Raw genomic sequence first — 24,416 nt, forward strand, 5'->3', positions numbered from 1 at the left:
TGTGATACTTGATTCAATTTTAAGTCAATAAGACTAAGATTGAATAGTGTCATCAATTTAATTTCTTTCTCTCAAGGCATTTTTCTTGAACATTTAAGTTTGCAGTCAACAAAATCTGTCATGTTTACATTGATTCAACGCCAACAGACGTTGAATCAATGTAAAAATGACAAACTTTGCTATCTGGAGTGTTCAAGAGTTGTCAATATTGATATATGATTAGTTTGCAGAAAAATGTTGATTTTGAACGATAACTACGTTGTTATACTAATGAAAACTTTTGGTTACAAGTTGCTTGCTACCTGAAATAAATCAGCAGGAACAAAGTTTCCCAAATAAACAATGATTCTTAAGCGCTTTAAAAGTGAACCAGAACATTTTTGAATAAATTTACTAAAGCCACAATCTTTTTCCGAAAACTGAATTTATTGTGAATTTTTGAACAAAAGCAAAAAAGGAAAAAGGATTTTGAAAAAGTTTGATAAATAAAACAAGCAGGTGTGGCAACTAAATGAAATTTCAGATCATACGAAACCAAGGAACTTTCAGAAATATTTGATAAAACTACCATTCAACGTTTTATAGGCAGAGAAAAAGTTTCGAGAAAAAGTTTTCTCTGCCTATAAAACGTTGAATGGTAGTTTTATCAAATAAATGAAATTTATTCAACCACCTTTACGACGGCGAATGCTCTGCAAATAAATTTTATTCAGTTGCCAAACCTGCTTGTTTTATTTCCTTCGTTTGCCGCATTCTTGAACATGAATCCTAAAAAAATTTAGGTCTGCAATTTTCCTAACAACGAGAATCCAGAACGGAAGTAGAAAAGACACCGCTCATTGAAAAGTTTGGGTGTTTATTAGGATTATTGTCTTTTCTAGCTGTATAATTCAATTGATAAATGCGAAAGAATTTGCAGTTTGACGTTTCGTGTTGTAATGAACACGCAAAGCAATAAAACAACTCCTATGTTTCTGCTTTTACGTTCGAGTTCATCAGATAAACGTTGCAATCAAGATAAACGTTTTTTTTTTTTTTTTTTTTTCAGTGAAATTTATGTTACCCATGGAATAAGCTGTATGTATTTGAAGTCCTTGTAGAGTTACACTTTTTAGTCTCGCTAATAAACTTCACTGAAACACGTTGGAACAAACATGCATTCCTACAACTCAACACTGGTTGTTCCTGCAATGTCATTTGAGATGGTTTCTGACGCAACCATGGCTTCCAGTGGCAACAAGACAGACTGGTGTGCATATTACAAGGTGAGACTTTTGAAACTCCTGTTTTGAAAAAAACAAAAGATTTATTCGTAGTACAAAAACGAGTTTTTCAACGATCGTTATAAATTTTGCAATGAGAAAGCTTTTTTGGAAGCTACTGCTTGGAATCCCATACTTGCAGAGGTGTAGAACCTTTACTACAAATTTGGTTGCAGAGATTGTTGATGTAAGCTTTGAATTTAGTTTCTAGATTGCTGAAAATAGCTTGTTGTTGTTTATGATAAAGCCAATTGAACCACAATGCACGCGAGATTGGCATATTAGCAATTGACCTTATTTGTTGAACTTTGTAAATATTTCCTAATGCTTTCCAAGATTCGTTGTTCAGAGCTCAAATCTCCGTAAAGGTGTTGCCTTTGTAAATTTCAGCAAGCAGCTTTGTTGTGGCCGCCGTGTTCTTCTACGGCAGTTATTGCTCTGTCGTGTCATTGTTTTGTCATGTAGCTTGAATTTGAGGAAACAGTCTTCTGATAAGTTTTGAGATAAAACTTAGCATTGTTATCGATTCATGCACTGAGTCGCCTAATTAGAATTCCATTGCGTTTAGAATGACTGTACGAGTTCTGTTTAGTCGTTTTTTTTTTACTTAAGTCAAAAACACATCACTGTGATGCACTTTTCAAAAATAGACGCAGCGTTTTTGTTCTCGATCAATTTCAAAGTAAATTGTCTTCATGGTCCGATGCTTTTACAAATGTGCGCCAACAACTTTACAATCAATACAAGGAAATTGAAGTTGAAATGAATGAAATGCAACTTTTTTGATTTTTTGCACTTCACTGCACATTATTTGGGTGATTTTCTTTACATAATTAACATAATTTTATGCTTATAGCCAATTACAAAAGTGCTGTAAAAAATAAAAGCAAGATCAATTTTTTTTAAACTTACTTCTCTTCAGTAGCTATAATTGCAATGTTCATACGTTTCCTATATCACCCAATGCGCAACCTCAAGGCTAATAGGATATCATGTTATTCATTTTATTCGCTGTGATATTGCGCATTGTCATGATGCGTATTGTCATGTTGCGCGAAACGTCAGTGAAGGAAGACAACAACTCGTATGTTCCTTCTTTTACAAGACGAACGTTGCAACTACAGGATTGTTTTGATTGTTTTGTTTACCGTATCCAGGCTTACACCCGGTGGTTGAAGATTTAGATTTAGTGGACGGGAAGGCAAAGAAGCCAATCTTCGTGTCCACCTTCAGGCATGCCTTTAAGTGTCCTGCCAAAGACACAGCCGCGGTGTCAAATTGGCGCCCTTTCGATTGCCGTTCCAGGGCTCTCACCACTCGGCTGTGCAGCCGACTACAGGATTGCCAGAGTAGTAAGCGGCTACTATCATGGCCCTGATGGTAGGCTAGATCCTGCTGGTTAGATTTTCGGTACGCCTTCAATCCGTTCATGCCCATTTGCGGTTAGTACTTAATAGCAAACAACACAATAGTCACCTTCAATTTTCCGTGTTTTATTTGTCATTGATGTAACATTCTTTCCTATCTGTTGATCGGTGGTCACCAAAATTCAAAACCTTTTGTTTGTGGCCAATGTGGTGGTGATAAACGGAGTTAGTCACATTCCGAAAAAAAACCATACCATTTGATCGATTTGCATCAAGTAAACGCAACGTTACGTTTGTTAAACGTATTAAATTTTGTCTTTTTTATACGCCAGCCATGATGTGAGTGTAGACTGGCCATGATTATGTCATGATTGTGGACGATAGTGATCAGCTATGACTATGGTGAAGCTACTCCAACTTAACAACTCAGTTATTTTCAATGACTTTCTGGCTGGATAGAGATGTGTTAGTAATGTTAATAGAACTAGGTTTTTTCTAAATTCAGTGATAGTTATGACTCCTTCGAAATGTTCTTTCAAAAAGCTAACGACAATTGAAGACAATATTTTTCCAATATTGACTTTTTTCCACCTGTAAAGCAATCGAGGAGAAAGCAAGAAAAGCAGTTTGAGGCCACTTTCGCTTAAAGCAGCGGTTCTTAACCTTTTGCCTTGTCGGCACCACCTTGAAATTACCAACCAGTTCTCGCACTCCCTCATAGGGTTATCTGAATAGTGATAGTTGCCTACAGTTCGAAATTTTTGTTGAAACCTGGTAAAAAAACTTTGCTTCTTACGTCATATTATAACAAACCTTGATAATTCAGCATCCCCGCACCGCCTAGGAACAGGTCTTGCATCCCTGGTTAAGAACCCCTGGCGTAAAGGATCAAGTGTCTTGCCTAAACATAGCCTGTGGTCTCAATAGGGTTGAAACGACGTCTTGCAGACGTTCTTATCCCCAACCGCGTAGCTGACACGCGGTTTCATGCTATCAAGCCTTTTACAAAAAGCAGATTCTATTCTAATCTTGTTTTTTCTTTTGTTCGTATAAGACAAGATTAATATGTAAAGGCATTATGACGCATATATGACCTTGTATGGTTGGATTATGACGTATGACAATTGTATTGAATGCCCCAAGGCAAGTTGATCGGAGTCCATGGCATGATTAATGTCGTAGTGTAGACAATAAATCGAAAATTGCCCTGAAAATTTTCCATATCGCTTCTTCTTTTCACTATAGTTCATTGATTGAAAGTCAATCGAATTAAAATTTTTAATTTGCTTAGTTAAGCATTAAATGAAAAGATTAGATTACATTTTGAACATACCGTAGAATGAGTAAAAATAATTTTCTTGACTTTTTTCTTGTATCCGATCCATAAATTTTGGTAACAAATATTTTGTTATCTTTCCTATTAGCCTTATGTGTTGGCAACAAAAAGCCAATACCAGTTGAAGCATTACGATATAACCTACTAGCATACCAATAAAAGGAAAAATTAGCAAACCCTTGCATAGTGTTGATTGTACAGTTGTTTGGAAAGTACAACACTTGCCTTGTAACTGGCACAGCCAAGTCACATAAAACCCAAGCCCATAACATTGAAGAATACGTTGCAAAGTATTATGTAACTGACGTTTCAATCTTTTGCAGGAAAAACTCGTTTTCGACAGTATCCAAATGTGGAGGGTCATAATTATGTGGATTCTGTTTCTCATAAGCTCGTGCGGGAATTGTTTCGTCTTGTATTGTCTTTGGATGAAGAAGCGGCGATCCCATGTTCATATCATAACTCTTCATCTTACCTTAGCTGATCTCGCTTTTACATTGTTCACTATACCAACAGGTAAGTTACATGGTAATTACAGTGTGTCTGGGTATGTACAAGGCAGTTGAAAGAATAGTTTGGGCCGGGTAATAATGAGATTCTCGGGGGCACAAATCAAGACACTTCGAAGAAACGCAGTGTGCCCAAAAAGTACGATGGTTTCTTCAAGTTTCCCGGCCCCTTGGAAAGGTCATGGGCTTCTAAAATTATCTCGGGCTCCGGACCTCCGGTCAAAAAGTACCCCTTTGATCCCCCTGTCAACACTACTGCGTATACACCACAATATCAAACACAAACGAGCCATGCACTTCACGTCACAATGCATACTACTCATTGTTGATGACTGTGTTTCTTACAACAATAACTGTGTTCCTTTCTTGCTGTGTATTATATATGTAATGTTATAAATAATGTACCATGTGACTTTTCTCCTGGTTGTCAGCACGTGGTCGAGTGGTTAGCGCGTTGGGCTCGCAGTCGAGAGCCTGCATGTTCGACTCCAGCCACCTGCAATTGCTGTTGTTTCTCTGGGCAAGAAACTTTACGATAATTGCCTCTACCCCGTGATCGATTTCGAGTACATTTCGAAATGAATGGGTAGTACCAAATTTAAGTCATAAGTAGAGTAGACAACCGGAAACAAACATTGCGGTCGGCTGCAGCGTGGGTCAGGTGTATGTCGGAAGGCGTACACCGATGCATAGCGCTCAAGTCCGCTTTCCCGCAATGCAGGATAAAGATAAACAAACAAAAACAAACAAAACAAACAAAGCTAGATGCTCACTATATCTGCGAGCATTGTGTTTTGCTCACTGGAACAACAAGCCTGGAACCTTGACATTGATAAATAATTAATTTTTAAGTTCGTTCAGTTGGTTAAGCAATTTGTTGCAATTTAAGCTGGTTGTACGTGATTTTTGGTTCATTTTTTTTGCCAACTTTGGCATTCTTACAATACGCCGCCCAACACCCATGTTGAGATGAGTTCTGTTTCAACTTCAGAATTATAAAGATACAAAAGACATGGACGCTTCGGCTAATAAAGGTTATATTAAGATTATTTTTTTACAATTCAGTTAATTTATCTTTTAACCCTTTGCTTTTCAACGTTTTTTTGGAAGTTAACTGCTCAAGGGGGGGCCGTTTTTGGATCAAATTCAATCAGCTGTTACGTGTTATCCGCTGATGCTATTTGAACAGAAGTTGCACTGGTGTGAAAGCAAATCATTTGTCTATAAGTTTGAAAAGTCATTATTTTAAAATTTTATATGTTAAACTTGATATTTCAATTTTTGCAAAGGTACCCAAAAACGACAATTTTGATTTAACTTGCCGCTATTTAATTACCGTGCTAATCCGATTTCATGCAAACTTCTAAATAACAAAGAGCTCGATCGAACGCACGAAGTGTGTGTGCGGTGTGCCGAATCATTGCATTGATTAGAATTTACGACTTGCGAGCAAATCTTATTGTAAGCTACTCACTGATTCTAAAATAGTTACAATCAGAGTAACATTGTTACACGAATTTGAAAAAAAAAAAAAAACTGCGTTTGTTGTCTTACATTTTTATCCTAAACTAATGCATTCCGAAACTCATGGCTAGCTTCTAGTTTTATGGAACCAAATTTCTCATAAGTAACACCTTAGCCTGCTTGAATAGCTGTTTACATCTTCGTTTGTGTATTTAGGTCTACAATTGAGTTTGTAGTATGAATATTTTTAGTAGAGAGAAGACATTTGAACAAGTTGTTGAAATTATTTGAAATTTCTAAGTTCAAATTAGGTGCTTTTGAAATTGTGGATTTGTGTCAAGTCGCATCACAAATATCATGCAGGCCACATCATAAGTCATTTCGCTTACGGGTGTTTATAAACATGACTCATAAATTACATCCACAAAAAATACAGCATTTACATCAACAAAGCTAAGTTCGAAGCTCACTTTTTATTGAAGATTGTGTCAATCAATTTGAAAATACATTTTTAGTCCGCCAGCGTCGAAATAATGCAACAGCGAATTGAGGAACGTGCGTAAACAAAGGAAATGTGAAATAACCCACAGTCAGCAAATCTACATAAATTTAACGTTTACAAATGTTGAATCAATGTAAAAGGACTGGATTGCTGACTGGGTCCTTATTGTTTGAAGCACTAAAAATACGCGTAATATCGACAACATCAGCAAGGCAGTGATTATGTTTCTGGCCAAAAAAAAAAAAAAACTTTTGACTTCAAAGATAAAAATGATTATAACGAAGCTTCAAAGTTTGTCGTAAAACATTTTACAGAGATACAATAAACATAATCATTTTGTGCCAGATTGTGAGAAGACTTCCTAGATTCTTTCCAACCATTTGCATGATTGCAAATTATTTTCTATAACTTTATATTGCTAAACAATGGCTTCTTTGTTGAAACAACGTGGCTACAATTCTATAAGAAATTCTTAGGCCTACTACATTGAAGTAATGAAATTTTTTTTGTGATTTTGCTGATGACGTTTTACAATATCCTGGAAGTAAAAAATAATAATGATGAATTATTTTACAAAACCGTGGTTTGTAAGTGCTTCACAAAAAATTGTTGAGGGAAAATTTACTATTAGACGTAAAACGTTTGTAAAAGAAAATTGTCGGTTTACGTATTTATAATGTTTATTGCGCTGTTATCGAATTATAAACTGCCTGTATTGTCTACCTTTGTGGTTGCCGGCCAGCTTAGAGCAGCATGCAAACTAAGCGTTATGGTATTTGCATCGTGTTATGATTCTCGAAAATTTCCCACAAGGTCTTTATTTTTATCGTGATATTTTTGTGCCTTGTCTGTCCTGAACTTGAAGTCATTGTGCAGCACAATCCACATCGGTTTTTAGACTCAGTCTTCATTGAAAATCTTTTGTGTGGTGCATCATTTCAAGTAGTGTCTTCCCCTAAACTGTTACACAAATCGCCCAGAACCAGAACCATCGTGTTATCTTACAGCAGTTGAGAGCCCGTTATTGTATGTGTGGAATTATTACTGTAGATGTCTGACTAAATTCATGCCAACGTCGAGCAAATTCTGCTTTCGGGATCCTTGCCGTTATTTACGGTATTTTTTGTTGATAAGTTTGGGCAGCATTTTTCCAAGATAAATGAAGACATCGGTATTGTTCGTCACTTAGATTTAGTTTTCTCAGCATTGTTTATTCATTCTTTGATCCACTAGTTTGTCCCACTTTTGGTATAATCGGATCGTTTATAAATGGCGGGTCTTCACAATAGCCGGCCTTTTATACATTGGCGCAACGTATTCAGATGTTGAATCAATGATGAAGAAAGCTGATTTGTTGTTTGTCTTATGTGACGCCTAACTTTATGCCTCGTCTATAGTACAAAATATTTTGTAATGTACATTGTGTACATTGTACATTTTGTTTGTAGGCTTACATTACAAAATATTTTGTAATGTAGATGAGGCATTATCATCTTTATTTTGCGATCTTTGGAACAAAACACAGTGCACTGTGAAACAAAAATACAGGACATAACAACAAGTAGGCGACATAAAGCAGTGAAGGGACGCCATCGAGTTAGCTGCTACGTGTAAATGGAGCCTATCTCATAATTTTGAGTATCTCACAATTACTGTTTGCAAAAACGCTATTTCTCCGGCTTCTCCCAAAAGCATTTGCAGTGATACATTTCCTCAATTGCAAGTTTTGTCAATGAGAGCATTTCCATAGAACGTTTATTTCGAAACCAGGTTTTCGTGTCTTTATCCAAGAGAAGATTTCTTATTGTAACGTTTTTTATTCGTCAATGAATATTATCTGCTTGAAACAACTGTTTTGAATAGTTTGTGGCCTCCATAGCCTACTATTTTGATCGTGGATTGCTATTCTTCTTTGTAGAGCTGATAACGCAAAAAACGTTTGCTATTATTGTTTCTAATTAACAGCTTTGCGATCACTGGCTTTTCTTTGTAGCATAAGAAATAACGCGCTTTGTATTATTGAGGTCAAACCAAACAAAAGAAAGCAAGAGGATGCTTCTCTCTGCTCGCGCATATCGATGCACGAAGCAATTATGAGCTTATGGCTTGTCATCGCAATGTAATCCATTTCACGCTTTGCTGGAAGTTAGCTAGAAATAGCAAAAATTCACCAAAATCTTGAATTTACAAGAAAACTACACAACTTTTAGCATCAAATTTAATATCATCAGATCCGCCTGGCAATTTTAGGAAAAGTCAAGAAAAACCAAGTGCATGGCATTACTGTGCTTCAAATAATTAAAGGAAATATGAGGGGGGGGCCAAATCCGGCCTCCCTTTGAGGAGCAAAGTGTTAAACAACAGTCACAAATAAATTTAGTTTCGAATACAAGGATTTGTAATGTGATCTCCTAAAAACCTAAGCTGACAGATTTTGCAAAACTACTGAGTGGCGACTGTGAAATTGTTAAGTAATTAGAAGCATCTCTAGTATAGAAGTTCTAAACATGTAAACAAATGGCGATGATAAGATTGTGTCTTGTTAAGGTGATTGCTAAATTTGCATGAGAAATTGTAAGGTCAGACATCGGCCTACCAATTTAGTCAGGTTATATTAACAAGCTCGCTACAAGTGAGAACAATAATTACGTCACAATAATTATAACAATGCTATTTTAGTTTCATTATTATAATACCAATGCAATTGTTGCGTACACAATACAATGTCATTAAACAAGTGCAGTAATCGCTAAGAATAACATATAAAGACACTAAAAACTGCCAAAGTTGCGATCACTCAATTTATGCAAAAATGATGGGCGAGGCATTTGAATGTATTAAAGAACATCTATTTGGCCAGTGAAGACCTGGTGTAACTTTTACTGTACCTATTACTATAAAGTTGTTACTGAAAAGAATTCAATATTCGAAATCGCGGTCTGCAACATAATAATTTAGTGTTCTTTTGACTTTGACGTACATTTACCTTGAATGCTAAATTTATTGCTTGTATTGTTGGATTAAAAACGTCTTATGCTTGTATGGTCATTTACATCAAAATTAGTTACTAGTTTACCAAAAACCTTAACAGCCTGCTTCATCTTAATAGGATCATCCGAAGGAACTTATTCAAATAGAGTATGTTGTATAAAGCCGACGTATAGTTGTATTTTAATAAACAATAAATACTATTAATACTACCGTACAAAAAGTATTCGATGCCAACCAAAAAGCCAAGCAGAGCAAACTACATCAAATATAGTTACATTTGATTTATGATAGTTGTATTATAATGTATGTATAATATAGTTGTATTATCATTTATGTATTGCTTTGAAGCCTAGAATGCATTCATTTATTTCGTCATCAAAAGTGTACAATAGTAGGCTATTCCTCAAAAGATTAAACTGTTTTTGTTACGTAAAAAAAGTTGGTATTTTTTGTAAACTTGTATTCACTGTTCATTTTATCAAATTTAAATCTCTCCATGAGTTAATTTGCTTGTGTGGAACACTGAATCACAGAATTTAACGGAATTTGAAAAATTCTTTACCAACAACATTCTGTACCTAGTTGTTCCAAGTACCTTTATTTGACACATTGCTGCAACTTAATTGATAGAAGTTGAACGGAGGGTCATAAGTTCAACAACAGTGAAAAAACATCTTTTGGTATTAGTCATAATATCTTCAAAATCTATAGAATGACTTTTGTGTGACAGATTCTCTGATACTTCTTTGGCGCAAACTTACTAAATTTTTGAAGGTGATATTGTAATGTAGGCAAACAAAACCAATTATTGCTGAATAATTTGCGGCCAAGTGGTTTCGCCTTTGACTCCAGTGCTAATAGATCTGAGTTCGATTCCAGGTTTGGTCAAACCAAAGGCTTTAAAAACAGAACCGATTGTGTTCTTTCTTGCATAATGCAGTAAGAATAAGTCGGGTAATAATTGAGTGACATTGCAAATCTGATACAAGAATTGAAAATAAGGCATGTCGTTAATAAAACCCTTAGCAGTTGTAAAGCAACAATAAATAAACCATAACATATTATTATTTCATGATTGTCTGGAAATCAATCTTTCACAAAACGAGTCCTCAAGAACACCTGACTTTGTTGTCTCGCGAAACTTGTACAATGATTTCACTTTGCTGCATGGTTATTATAGTAATATCACTTCAGTGTGTTTTTATGTAGAGCTGTAGGCTATCCATCATAGACATTCGTTTCTCTCGGCGCTTTACAAAGGAAGCGTTGTCAATATAAAAATAGTAGAGCAGCCTATATAAAAATAACTTCTTGTTATCTTTTTAAAATAAATACATTAAGTTTTTATGACCCTGAAAAACACCTGGTTGAAACGTGAGACTTGGGGTTTTACATTGTCAATCAAAATGAAATCACGAAGGCAAAGTTTATTTCTTCGAGCAGTTGAGTGAAAAATGATTACAGTGTTGTTTATTATATTGTGTTTTCTGAAAGAAGTGGAAATCTAAGATGCGATTAGTGAAGCTTAAACATTCCCAAGTATGAAACGTTTAATTTTGCAGAAGGCAAGACAGTTAATAAAGAGAATAATTTGTGCCCTGTAGGCCTACCATGCAAAACCCGGTCTCCCTTAAAAAATAGGTTTCACCCAATAAGACAGAGTCGTCTCTGAAAAAAAAACATTGAAATATATGGGAAGGTATCATCACAAATCTACAAAGAACAACCGGCATTTTGTTTCAGTCTACCACTTAGTCCACCCTCTCGGACCAGTGTAGATTTTACGGGGGTCGGATTTTTCCGAATACCAAAAATTGTAATGTTACATACGGTACATCCTTTTAGTAATAATATTTATAATGTAAAAACTATCACTTTCTCTTACGATTTGTATCCAAATGTCGTATTTAGTCTATTTATGTTGAGAATGTGACCGAATGGTCGTTTTAGCTATTTTTTGGTTTTGCTTCTGCAAAGTTTGGATCAATGAAAGAAAAACAAGTTTTGATACATAGGAAAAGATGCAGTAACTTTTCTTTCCAGTGACAAACTTCTTAAAATCAACAGTTTACTTTTGCGTGCAACGCAGTTGAAGCCTTTGAAACTACAGTAGTTGCACAAACATAAGAGTTAATAAGTTTGTTTTTGTTATGCCAAATACTTGGCAGCGGAGGTTGATTTCGTGAGAGGTCACATACATCTTGTCTTTGAACCGCGCCTTGGAGTTGCAACCTTTGCCCTGGCTGCCAATTATATTCTTGTTTCTGACCATTCCTGACGTTAAATTCACGCAAAACTTAAAAATGCTTGTTTTGAGGTGAGACCGAAGTGGTTTTTGGAAATTACATTATTTGAATCACAATGTGCACTGTTGCGTTGAAGCAAAACGTTATGTTGATATTCATTTTCAAATCTAAAAAATGTTGTTACATCAGGCCATTCCTAAACAGGTAAAAATGTTCTGTTGTTTATTTTTGTTGCTTAAATCAGTTAAGACCGGCCATAACAACCAATGTTATTATCATACTACGAAGTCGAAAAACGTACAGTCGTTAAAAACAGGTGATAATTCACTTAGCTTTGTGCATCTAAAGAGGTCTGCATACGTTGAATCAATGTCAAATTGACAGGTTTTGCTATCTGGGTTGTGTGTAGACTAGGTTGGGTTTAGAAGCATTTGTAAAGTGACAATAAAAGCATTCATTGTTTTTGACGTAAACATTCTTCAAACAATGCTCAGCTGCATCTCTATACGGTTGCACTGACACTCTCTGTTTTGTAAAGCGCAGAGAAGTAACGCGTATCTGCGTGGGATACAGCGCTATATAAATACAAGAACATTATGATTATTATATGCACATAACAACGTTATTTTTACTTAAAATAATTTTTATTTTTATTTGCATCACTAAAATGCAGGCGTTTGCTATTGTCTGAGTACCTATAAATCTTCGAAACTTGTTTGTCGCGTTTCAGACGCGGTTTGGAACGTCACAATGGCCTGGCTCGGTGGAGAAGCGTTGTGCAAGATAGCCCAGATGCTGAAGCAGTTTGGAATGTACATCAGTTCGTTTATGGTGGTGGTGAGTATGCTGCAACAGTTGCCATTGTCGCATAACAATAGAGGTAGTGTTAGGGGTCTTTAAAACAGTAGTAGTCAAATGTTTAATCTTTCGATTAGTTCCTAGTTGGTGGATCTTTGTAACTTATAATCTGCCGAAACATCGAGATGCCTGAACAGGTGTTGAAAAGGTATCGGGGTCTACTTTATTGCTCATTTCAAACAAAGCAAGACATTTTTTTCGCTTAGTTGTAGCTTGTTGTTGTGTGGTGAAATCTTGTTTTAAATTTCAGCAAATTTCATTTTAACAAAAGTTGTCTAACCTCGTCGTTCCATTCTTTTTACAACGAATCGTTTAGCTTTTACTTGAGCAGAAGTTATCCCCTCAAGCTTGAATAAAAATCTTACTTGAAGCATTTTAATGTGATTTTCTTATTTTTTTGCAATGGCTACTTGACCAAATTGGTGAAAGAGGGTTAGTAACACCATGAAGGGCGGCGGCGCTGCAGGTGGGAAGGACTGTGAATTGAATTGGTCTCGCGACTTCTTTCCATTCACTGTTTCAAACTTTGGAAATACTGAAATTAGAGTTGCAGATAGCTGCAGCATGGTGGGAAAAAAAGCGTCGAGATTTCAAGCGCTGGAGTTTTGAATCTGTAAACCCATTACACTACATGTTGCCGCAATGAACGCAAATATAATTATTGAATGAATGGAAAACCTGAAAAATTGTAAACAAAAAGCAATATTTTTCCTTTCGCGTTACGTTTATACTGGAAAACAGATCACGAATTTGTGCGGTATTTTTGCTGATAAACATTTCACGAACTTATTTGATGAATAGTCGTTTTGTCTAGCTCTTTTTTCATAGGTTTTTTCTGCATTTGTAAATTTTAAGTCTGGTTTTGCAAAGTTTGGTGCAAAAATCATATCAATTAAATCAACGTCTTTAATTAATGTCAGATTATCATGTACGGTCTTGAGGGTATTATTTATCAATAATTTATGAATTACATTATAGATCTTAATTTCCTTTCAATAAGATTATTCCATTATGATCCGATCATCATGGAAGTCACACCGACACGACACGCTTAGAATTGATTGCGTAACTTTCCTCGCGATATTACGAAAACCAGCACTTTAGAGAAATGCACAGGGCCGTTGAGAGAGTAATTTGGGCCCGGTACCAATGAGATCCTTGGGCCTTAATCAAGACACTTCTGGGAAAAACGCATCATATCCAAAGATCTCCCGATGGTTTAGTCAAGTTCTCGGATTCAAAAGTACGCCCAGGACCCCTCTGTCCGCGCTACTGGAAAGTTAAATACTGGCAGTGTCGCATAACTGAAAAGCCAGTTTCCGTTTCCCACCAGAGAAAGGGGATGAGCTCATTCTAGACCTATTTACAAACTTTTGCAACTTTTCAAATAGTTCCTTTTGAAACAAGTTGGTTTCAACCTCGGCCTCGGCTTCGAACGAAAATATTCGTTTTAAACTTCCCTCATTTTGCTTCACTTGGTTTATATTTTAGCACTTGCATCTCTATCGCTCCTCGCTTGTGCTTCATTTCAAACTACGAACCATTTTATCAAGAAAGGTCTCACTGGCTATATCTTTGAAGGAAATGCACCCAATTTTGGGTCAGATGCATCCACAGATTATTATAATAAAGCCGTGTTTTCACATTTAACGTTTTTGAAAAGAGAAATTATTCAAAAACAAAGAATTTTAAAACAAGTAAGGCCCAGCATTCACATTTAACTTGCTGCAAAGCGAGAATATTCCCCCTTTTTTTCCAATTAGTTATATCCCCAATTTTGAGGCTTGCGGTTAACGATTTTTCATGTCATCTTGTCAAGGTAGTAAATTGGCTTTGATGCAGATCTACTACAAACTTTTTTTTTATATTTTACGTCAAAATAATTGGTAGAAATGCGTCAATTTCCAAAAATATTTCGAATTAAGCACTTGGGCTTTCATAAACACAGTCTCGGAATAGTTTGTTTCATACAGGATTGATGAGTTTATGCTTTAATATCTTGTCCCTTTGGCAGTGGACCATGTTTTCATCAACTATTAATGGCAAAGCGTGATACTTTTGGAAAAGGTTGACATGGTTTCGATTTTTCCTACCATTTTAAAACGTATATTTTTAACGTTAATTTTTTGACTAAGTGAAGACCGACATCCTTTAAAGAATTCTCTTCTAAGACGAAACTGAACTATTCCAAATCAACAATAGGATTTATAAATATTGTGATGGACCAAAAAAATAACGATTCAACTTTCAGTTTTAATATTTCCCAAAAATCAATAAATTTACAATTTCTTTTATTTCCTGTGCACTCAAGCGTGACAGAGATCTAAACACTTTTGTTAATAATATCGAGTTTGTCAGTTGTTGAAAGTATCTCACAATTTCTTTGTTTTTGTCGTATCCAGGCTGACGCTCCATAATTGAAAATTTAAATTAAGTGGACGGGAAGCCAATCTTCATGTCCACCTTCAGGCATGCCTTTAAGTGTCCTGTCAAAGACACAGCCACATGCTCTTGAGCGGTGTCGAACCCACGCCCTTTCGAGTGCGTGCCAAGGCTCTCATCACTCGGCTATGCAACCTACCAATTTCAACGATAAACTGTAATTAACTAAAGTTTAAGCAGTTAATTGATGTGAATGATTTTATGGAAAATTGCTCGCAAACCAGCTTTGGTACAAAGTTAGCTATCACCCTTTATTCTTGATGTACCTCAGAATGCTTTATTGCTTTTGTATTAGGTTATTCTATTTAATTTCTCTAGTTTTTTCACTATAACTTTTAATTGTTTTCAAGGTAATTGGGTTGGATCGTGTATGTAGTATCCTGGCCCCAATGTCTTCCATACCTACGCATAAGAGAAGAACCAAAGTCTTTCTAGCCGTGGCCTGGACAATCAGCATTCTTTGTTCCATACCTCCGGTAAGTTCGTTTGTCAGTGCCTAAGCGTAAGGAGAAGGCAGATGGCTGTATCTTCCAACCAGCAAATCAAGCCTTTTTTAGATTGCTTCAACGACGACGTTAAATGAATATAAAAAGGTCACATTTAATGGTTGGGTTCTCACTTATGACGTTCTAAAAGTTTTGTTTATTCGTACAGAGAAGATTAGCGCCACTTGGCGGTTAAACGTGGCAAGCAATGACCTTGTTCACATAATTTACTTTATTCATTTGACCCAATAACGCGTTTATCCATTCACTAATGCGCCGACTAGCTTGCACACTGACTTAACTTCGCTCGGTTACTTTCTATCTTACTACTTGTAATCACGTATTTACTTATTTAGTTTTTGCTTACTCAGTCGATTGATGTTTGATTTTTTTCAGGCGGTTTTATTCTCATTGGTTATCAAAGTGTTTTGTGAAGACGAACCCCCTTTCACTCAGTGCGTCGACTTCAAAGTTGTAGCAAAGGAGCATTTGCACCCCTATTATTTCTTCACAATGATGATGAGTTTCATTCTTCCCCTTGTCATCGCTGTTATTTCTTATTCACTTATTCTTTATGAAATGAAAAATATGCAAGAAAGAGACAGAAGTAAGAAGTTACAGCATTGTTATATAATCATATTAAACAATAAATACTATTAATACTACAAAAAGTGCTCTTAGCCAAGCAAAAAATCCCAGCAGAGCGAATTACATCAAATGCAAGTTTCTAAAACTCTTCACAGGTTGTTTCACCCTTAGTTGGGATCATCAGAAGGTTCCAATTCAAATAACTGATGACCCCAAACTAAGGGGGAAACAGCAACAGCCTGTAAAGGATTTTAAAGACAAGTAACTGCATTTGTTGCATGGTTACATTGTATTGATGAAAGTGTGTGTAGCTGTTGTACAGTATTCAACCATTATCAATATCAAAGTTTACAAAACAAACCGAATCTTTCAGGGAAGGAGCAAAAAAGCAGCATAAAATACAAAATGAGACAAAATATACAACATGTTGTTATTGTTGTAGTAACCAGGCTTACACCCGGTGGTTGAAGGTTTAGATTAAGTGGACGGAAAGGCAAAGAAGCCAATCTTTGTGTCTACCTTCAGGTGTGCTTCTAAGTGTTCTGCCAAAGACATAGCCGCATGCTCTTGAGCGGCATCGAACCAGCGCCCTTTAGAGTGCCGTGCCAGGCCATAAAACTATGTGTATCCATTTTGGAATCGACAGTAAGTCAGGGGAAGATAGTATGACTTTATCGCACTTATGCATATTTCTCATTCTAACAGATATGAGAGGACGGAAAGGTTCCACAAGTGGTTCGAGCATCGCGAAAGCACGAAAGAAGACAATGATTTTAACCTCAATGGTCACAGCCACCTTCGTATTATTGTGGGGACCATATTATGGGTTTGGGATGTACATTTGGTTTGAGCAAGAGAACGCTAGGCAGATTCCAAAGACGGTAAGTGCTGTTACTCTTTTCATTTTTGTACGTATGGCATTGCTTCTGTGGGCCTACAACCAACAGAGCAATGACAATAAAAATAAAATCTATAAGAAAAAACACATTTAGCAATACTTCGCCAAATTTTGTAAATCTATATAAACTGGCTTGGAATCGAACCTTGCCCAACAGAAGCACAATCTAGATACACAATCTACACGTTAGTATACATAATTCAAACCCATTCATGTCAGCAAGATGGTAATTATTATTCGATTCACACCTAACATTGCAAATATACATTGTTAGGTTTCCATGTGGCTTATGCTGCCGATGTACGTACATCCTTCTGTTCACCCATTCATGTATGGGATTTTCATGAAAGATGTAAGGAAGAGGTTTATCCACATTGTGACGCAGATTTCAAGCTGTTTTTCTTGTGAAAGAACACTGAAGTAAGAGAATTGCTTAATTGTCTCTATGTTAAACCACCCGTACACTTCAAAACCAACATCAAGATTATAATTAATGAATCTCTATGCAAGCGATGCTGAATTTTTTTGTATGAGTGAGGTTCCTGTGCTTGCATTTATCATATTGTTCGTTCACATTGCTGCATTGTTACGTCACAATCAGGAAGTGCAAGGCTTGCTATTGTTTGTGTTATGAAATAATTTAATATACATTAGCTAATGTGGTGTAAAGAGAGATACAATCGAAGCAACACTTAAAAATGGTGTCGGTAATTAGGCAAGATAAACGAGGTCTTGTCTTTGCCTTATCTTAAAGGTTATGTTTTTCGTTGTGGTTAGGGAAGTAATTTCGGTTTTTGAGCTCAGCACAAAAACTGCATAGAGCAGATAATGATTTGTTTGGTGTCCATTAAATCTATCTCTTTCATCAAGGGCTATAAGCTAATTATTCAATTGATTGGTTTGGATTTTGGTTGCTCGGATTTGCATCTAAGCAATCTTGGGTGTGTTATAACCCTCACAAACAAGTTACCACAACTAACTTTATCCTGGCTTAGGTTTATTTACCTTGGGCTGCCTCAACTATCACAACTTTGTTAGGAGAATCTGAAAAAAAAATATTTAGCCTAAACATGAAAAGGTAATTAATTTTTCTTCAAATCAAAACGTTTCCACAAAGTTTTATTTCCAACACCCGTTTGCTTGAAAAAGATTTTCATGCGTTTTGTTTCGAGCTCGCTGCAAAATAAAATATCTTGGACTTCGTAACGACACTAATACAAAGAAATAATATCTTGACACGGAAAAATCAAAGAAAACATTTCTGTTTCGATCAGCCCTATTTGTTGGTGCTACGTTTCTTATCCATTGAGTTTGGTTATTAAGTGATTATACAAATTTATAAGCACAACCATTTTCTTGATCTCGTAGCATTGAAACTGATTTTCGTTTAAAGACATTTGCAATTAGCATTGAAAGTGATTGAAAGCGTGTTAGATAAGTTGCGCTTGTGCGAAGTTATTCTGAAGCACAACTATAGTAGGCAACGTAGTTTGAATTCTGTTTTACCTTACATTTTACTAAATACCTGTCGCTATTTTGCACCCTCCTGATGTGAAATCAAGCTTTATTACTATTATTAAATATATTCCTAGTTTTTAGCAAGTGTTGATTTGCTAAAGGCAAGGATCACGTGTTTATAACAAATTGCAACTTATGCACTGACCTTCGTTTTTAAATGTTTCAAAATCTAGCTATCATTAGATTTGCTAGATAAGCTTTAATAACAAGTTACAACACCTGCCCTCTTGTGAGCTTGGCTTATATCTACACGGTAGAATGCGTGATATTTCGAGGGATAAGTTTGGACAGCGAACTCTTGACGTAAGCGTTTCCTCATTATAGATGGTATCACGGCATTGATTACGAGGCTTTAATGCGAGACAAGTCATTGTGATTACAAATTTCGAGCAAATGGTAATCAAAAATGAAAAACATGGACATTTAGGCGTGAGTAGTGTTGTACCAATGAATGCAAGTTCGGAATGAAAAACGATTGAAATCTCGTTTCAGGATTTATGAGAGAGACATCTAATCTAAAATCTCTTCCACACTCGGTAACGGCATAATCCAGCAAAATTTCTTTTAGAACTTATCCCCTAACAAGGGCTGGATTATATTAGGTCTAAAAAAATAAACACCGAATTATTTGACGTAGGCTAGGCCTACTCTTGCAATTGGTTATGGAAATGAAAAGAAGCAGATAGCCGCCTACGTTTTGGGTCCCACCACTTTGAATTAGTGTCGAATCGTATTCACTGCATTTTATAAGGAACATGAAAGTTATCAAAACCATGAGTACACTATTACATTAAACGAATGTGAGGTCATCGGAATAGTATCTGATTGATTGCAACCTTCGTTTAAATGCAGCAATGCATTTTTAAAAATGTCACAAGTCGGATTATTCAAGGTGTATCATGAATGTATAAGAACTTAATTGTTTCGAAAGTGTCGATTTCCTTTCTGCTGACGCATTGTCGCCACTTGATCAACCAAGCATGAAATTCACATTGCTGTGGATTTTGTTATGAACTAATTATCCAAAATAGTCACATGAAGTTCATGTTGCACAAAGTGACAAACATAATCTAACGCCTTCAATCCCTCCATAACAAAAATAGCTCGCATCCCAACTGTGCAATATATTTCCTTGGCAACACTGAAAATTTTTACACATGTCATATGGAGTTGTTTATGCAGACATTGAGATTCTAATAATAAGATAATGTTCTCATTCAACTTGGTCTTAAGTACTTCCGACAGTAGAGTGACCAGTTTATTTCTCTCGGTCATTTTTTTTTTCAGCAACTGCACCCACCCGATTTATTACACCCTGAGTAGAGATGAACTGTGTTTTTCAACTTCAAGCTCAAGCCGGGTGTGAAAAAGTGATCTCATGATTTGAAAGCGAGCGTCTTCTTTGTTGCGCCATTTTAGCGTCGTCAACTAAAGACTTAACAATCGCTCATCTCATTACGTGGTTTATTCGATAGCTAACAGCTCTAAGCAGGTTGAGATTAATTTAATTTCAAATACATCACATGACTGAAATGTTCTGTCAACAACTGACACCATCCGTTAACTTTTTTTATAATGCAGTGATGAAACAGTCCCAGCGCGTTGTATGTATAAATGTCGTCGTCCAAACAACTACGTCCGCTCAGCTTCTAATGCTGCGTCATCCGTCAAGACAGTGACGTCACTTGTGACGTTACTTTCAAATGACACAAACGCTGAGCATAGTTTAGAAGAAAAAGTATCATTTTTGTAATCGGTGAGATTTTGTTGTGGCATCATAGATTTATACGTCAGAGTCGATCAAGCATGTTGATCATGTCTCCACTGCAAGATCAGAGTTTCGTGGTCATGCATGATTGCGTTTGTGTCGATGTGGTTGTGTCATTGAAGTTGACTTTTTGTGGCTTAATTGTATCAAAATTCTATTTGAATAAGGTTCCCAATGAAATAATATTCAGTTTGGCAAACTTTTTCATAAAACTAAGTCACTGAGTTTGCTTACATTTGTTTTACGCAAAAACTACTACCCTACCTGTCAGTTCATGCTATATCTTCTCCCATCCGTCGGAGATGTGCCTTCCCAAGAAGGAGGAATCAAAGTTCCTAACAAATTGTGGCTCAGGAATGTGCATGTGGAAGTGTTGCTGCTTGTTTTAAACAGGCATTCTTGTTCATCTACAATTTAATTTATGGAATTAGTGATTGGCTGGTTAGTTGTTGATGTGATTGTGATGCAGGCTTATCAAACAATGAGGCATGGTTTTGCTAGTATCTTCCTGTTACTCAACGCAACAAACAGTTTGAAAAAATAAAAAATATGGCTGTTTTTTTTTAATTAAAAATTTTTTTTAACCTTTTTTTTAATTTAAAATTAAAAAAGTGAGGCTGGTACACTGTTTGTTGTCTTGAGTATGAGGACAGATCGTAATGATACGAGACAGTCAGCCGCTTCAAGTGGACAGTTTGCTGGGTTAGTTCACAAAAACAGAAAAGTTTTGCTAGTAAGTCTTTAAAATACAATTTGGGTAGAGAGGTAACTTTTTTAAACCATAAACAGACATAACTCAGCAACAACACTACATTTAACATTATAAAAACAAAAAAACAAAAACAATAAGCTAACGTTTTCGGCTAGTCATACAGCCCTTTTCAAGCCTTTTAAAAATATTTTTAAAAGAAATACTAAATAAAAAATAATACACTATCGCAATTCACAACCAAAATACGGACAAATCTAAACATTTGAGGAACTTGCTTAACTAGCTCACACAAACTGATAACTGAAAATTACGCAGCACAACGGGTCAAATATTTGAGAGGTAAAATTAATTGATTGTTCAGAAGGACTCAAGCAGATTATGCAAGATACGCACAAGACGTGACAATTCACACTGTTAAACGATAGGAGGCTCCGCCAGCAAATAAGTTTTTGATTGAATTGTCACGTCTTGTTCTTTTCGTATTTTCACTTTGTTTGTGCCACTATCTCGTGCTGTGCTTCTGTCTATCTTGCGTAATCTGCTTGAGTCCTTTTCTGAACAATTAATTACTTTTACCTCTCAAATACTTGACCCGTTGTGCTGCGTAATTTTCAGTTATCAGTTTGTGTGAGCTAGTTAAGCAAGTTTCTTAAATGTTTAGATTTGTCGATATCTTTGTTGTGATAGTGTATTATTCTTTAGCATTTCTTTTAAAAATATTTTTCTTGTAGGCTTGAAAAGGGCTGTATAACTGGCCGAAAACTTTCGTTTATTGTTTTTTGTTTTTATAATGTTAAATGTAGTGTTGTTGCTAAGTCTTTAAAAAGTGAAATACTTTTTGAAAGCGCTTTTTAACAGTTATGCTGTTATTGCCGTTTAAATCTGAATTGTTTTTCTCGCACTTTCAGGTCCAAAACGTTACGTACACCAACTATAAGTGTGAAACGAAGTAAAAGATCCAGTTTAAACCGCTGCCGTCCTTGTAGCAAGATGGACTTCCTGTCGTTTTGTAAAATGCAACAAACTCCTGAATTCAAGACTAATTCAACTCCCTACTCGTCAACAAGAACAAGCCATGTGGCCCTCACTGATGACCATCTACTCAATGTGGAGCCTTTTGGAGAGAGAAACAGAAATCTCTTCCTGTCCAGGGATGCCAAATGTCTTGATCACACCATCAGAGACGAAAAGCAACATTTTATCAATGTGAACCAGAAAAGCGTCTGGTGAGCTGTAGAAAAAGTACTTCACGTTGGCATGCCAGTTAAAAACGACGGTTGGAGAGACACAAGTCGCTGGAGGGCAGTATGGCGCTAGTGAATGATGCAAAAAAATGAAGCGTCTCATGTTTCAGCAGTTAAAAGTGGAAAAAAATCGGATCTGAACATTTAGTCGTTCTTCTGAGCCTCATAAGTGGGCTGCCACTTGTAACAAATGATTGTTATTCTACATTTGAGAAAACAATTCTTTTTACCGTAAGAGTTGTGAAAAAACAAAAACTACCGTACTGATTTATACGAATTCCAATCTTTCCGTTTGGTGTTGGCGTTATGTGTATTGCTACAAAAACTATTGTATGTGAAAATTCTTACAGAAAATATCCATACGGAAAATGTCCATACGGAAAATATCCTTACGGAAAATATCCATACGGAAAATATCCCGACTGGAAAATATCCTTATTTTTTCGAAAGATATCTTGCGAGTGGATATTTTCTGTATGAATTTTTTATCAATTACCTACAAAATCACACTAAGCACAATAGCAATATGAACAGGACTATAGAACATGCACTGCTGTAACATGAAATACCTAATAACATATTAATGTGAGACCTACACGTCTCCTGAAGTGCGCTGTTGGTCAACTGTGCAGTATGCATATCGATTGTCGAACAACTTTACGTTGAAACGTCACCGTTTTGCAACTCCTTAACATGTTGAATACATGTTGCATAATATCTCAGCCAGCAAATCCAATGTAACTAAAACGTTGTAATAGCATTAAAAACCTATTTTGGTGGCAGGGCAAAATAAAATCTTTCGGAGCGTTTACTCCCAAGCCCCACCCCTCGTGGCTGCGTTTCTGGCCTACAGAGATTTTAAGCTCTTCCACACGGTCCCTGCATATTCTCTAACCAAAGAGAAATCATATTGCCTGTTATTATGATAACAACAACAGTAAAAATTATTTTTTAATTTTTGAGTTATTTGGGTATTGGGTAATTTGAAAAAGTTGTATTTCTAATTTTTTTTTTTTGGACAAAACTGTATTTATAATTATCGTGGACTAATGTAGTTGTGTTTACTGCATCACATCGATGCATTTTTCATGTAAAGTATAATCGATCTGTACGCTTTGGTTAAACGTTAAATTCAACTAATTTCTTTCGTCTCTTTCCTCGATTGCTTTTTTAATTATGTTCGTGTCATTGTAATCGTTTTATTTTTTATCCTCAACCACTCGCCAGTTTTCAGCGACTACTTCATTTTGTATCATTGCTATCACCATGTCTAGGAAGTTAGGCCAGCTCAGTGGTTACGCGCCTGGTTCAAGATCACGTGGCGCTGGTTCGACTCTCAGGGCGTGCGCTTGAGCAACGCATTTCAGGACTGCTCTCCATTCACCGGCACCTAGTGAATGGAATAATTCCCCGGCCACAAGACTTCAACAATCAGAAAACTTCACTCTGCCAATCTCGGTGACCGACCCTGTGTCAAGAGCCTCTATAAGTATGCGAAACTACCAGGAATAACCAATCAAGGTTTTGTCAGTCCGGGGATAAAGATTCAAAACCAACCAACCAGTCCGCCCTAGGCATCCAAGTAAAAAAAATAACTCCGCTCCTTACGGTGTGTAGAAATGAGTGTTTTTTCTGGCGTTCGTGTCCAATTGTCCATAAAGCTGCCAGTCCAAATGAAACGCGTCACATTCCGTGACCAGCTCATTGGCCGAGTGGTTTCAACTTCGGCTCTGGTGCTGGTAGGTGAGATCGATTCCAGGTCAGGTCAAACCGAAAACTTTAAAAACGGTACCGATTGTGTTCTTTCCTGCATAACGCAGTGAGAATAAGTCTTTACACAAGCATGAAGTCAATCCGTACCGTTTGTACTATGATATGACCCGCACTGGAATCGAATTTATGTCAAGGTAGTTGGTTCCCCAAGTCTCAATGTTGCACCAATAAGAGCTAAAAGCAGGAAATAAAATCACTCCTGACCTTTCCAACCTGTACAACTTGTTTTACCACAATCAATCATTCAGAAGATTCAATGAGCTTTAGAAGTGTAAAATTCAGTAGTAATTACTGTAGGTAAAGTTAAGTTTAGAAAATATAACCTTTGGTAAGGTTAAAAAGGTTAAGCAACTTACAAGATTAACATGGTTTCCTTGTGATTTTACTTACTTCTATTTTGAAATACCTGTGCTTTTTAGAATTTCCTGTAGATTTTATCAACGTGAAACCCCA

The 24,416-nt window shown here is 36.2% G+C and overlaps 2 protein-coding genes across 2 annotated transcripts in view; one reads left to right on the forward strand and one right to left on the reverse strand.

Annotated features, from left to right (window-relative positions):
- The window catches only part of LOC145771805 (uncharacterized), a 47,056-nt gene extending 43,434 nt beyond the window's left edge, over positions 1 to 3,622 (reverse strand). Inside the window, exon 1 of the mRNA XM_082583535.1 lies at positions 3,443 to 3,622. Within this exon, the coding sequence (XP_082439661.1) occupies positions 3,443 to 3,488 (46 nt within the window). The 5' untranslated portion in view covers positions 3,489 to 3,622. The remainder of the gene's footprint in view (positions 1 to 3,442) is intronic.
- Positions 1,055 to 23,404, forward strand: LOC145771806 (gonadotropin-releasing hormone receptor-like). Its single transcript, XM_082583536.1, has 8 exons — positions 1,055 to 1,265; positions 4,289 to 4,481; positions 12,408 to 12,514; positions 15,328 to 15,453; positions 15,859 to 16,069; positions 16,756 to 16,931; positions 17,223 to 17,368; positions 21,855 to 23,404. The coding sequence occupies exons 1-8, from the start codon at positions 1,155 to 1,157 to the stop codon at positions 22,174 to 22,176; spliced, it is 1,392 nt and encodes a 463-aa protein (XP_082439662.1). The 5' UTR covers positions 1,055 to 1,154; the 3' UTR covers positions 22,177 to 23,404.
- Positions 23,405 to 24,416: the final 1,012 nt, after the last annotated feature.

The sequence above is a fragment of the Aplidium turbinatum genome, chromosome 6 (genome assembly GCF_918807975.1).
Source record: "Aplidium turbinatum chromosome 6, kaAplTurb1.1, whole genome shotgun sequence".
NCBI classification, from domain to species: domain Eukaryota; kingdom Metazoa; phylum Chordata; class Ascidiacea; order Aplousobranchia; family Polyclinidae; genus Aplidium; species Aplidium turbinatum.

Excerpts from the sequence above, each read along its gene's own strand:
- LOC145771806 (XM_082583536.1), top strand. The coding sequence starts at position 1,155 with ATGCATTCCTACAACTCAACACTGGTTGTTCCTGCAATGTCATTTGAG. Across the intron at positions 12,515-15,327 it reads TCAGTTCGTTTATGGTGGTG|GTAATTGGGTTGGATCGTGT; the intron begins GTGAGTATGCTG and ends ATTGTTTTCAAG. Across the intron at positions 16,070-16,755 it reads TATGCAAGAAAGAGACAGAA|ATATGAGAGGACGGAAAGGT; the intron begins GTAAGAAGTTAC and ends TCATTCTAACAG.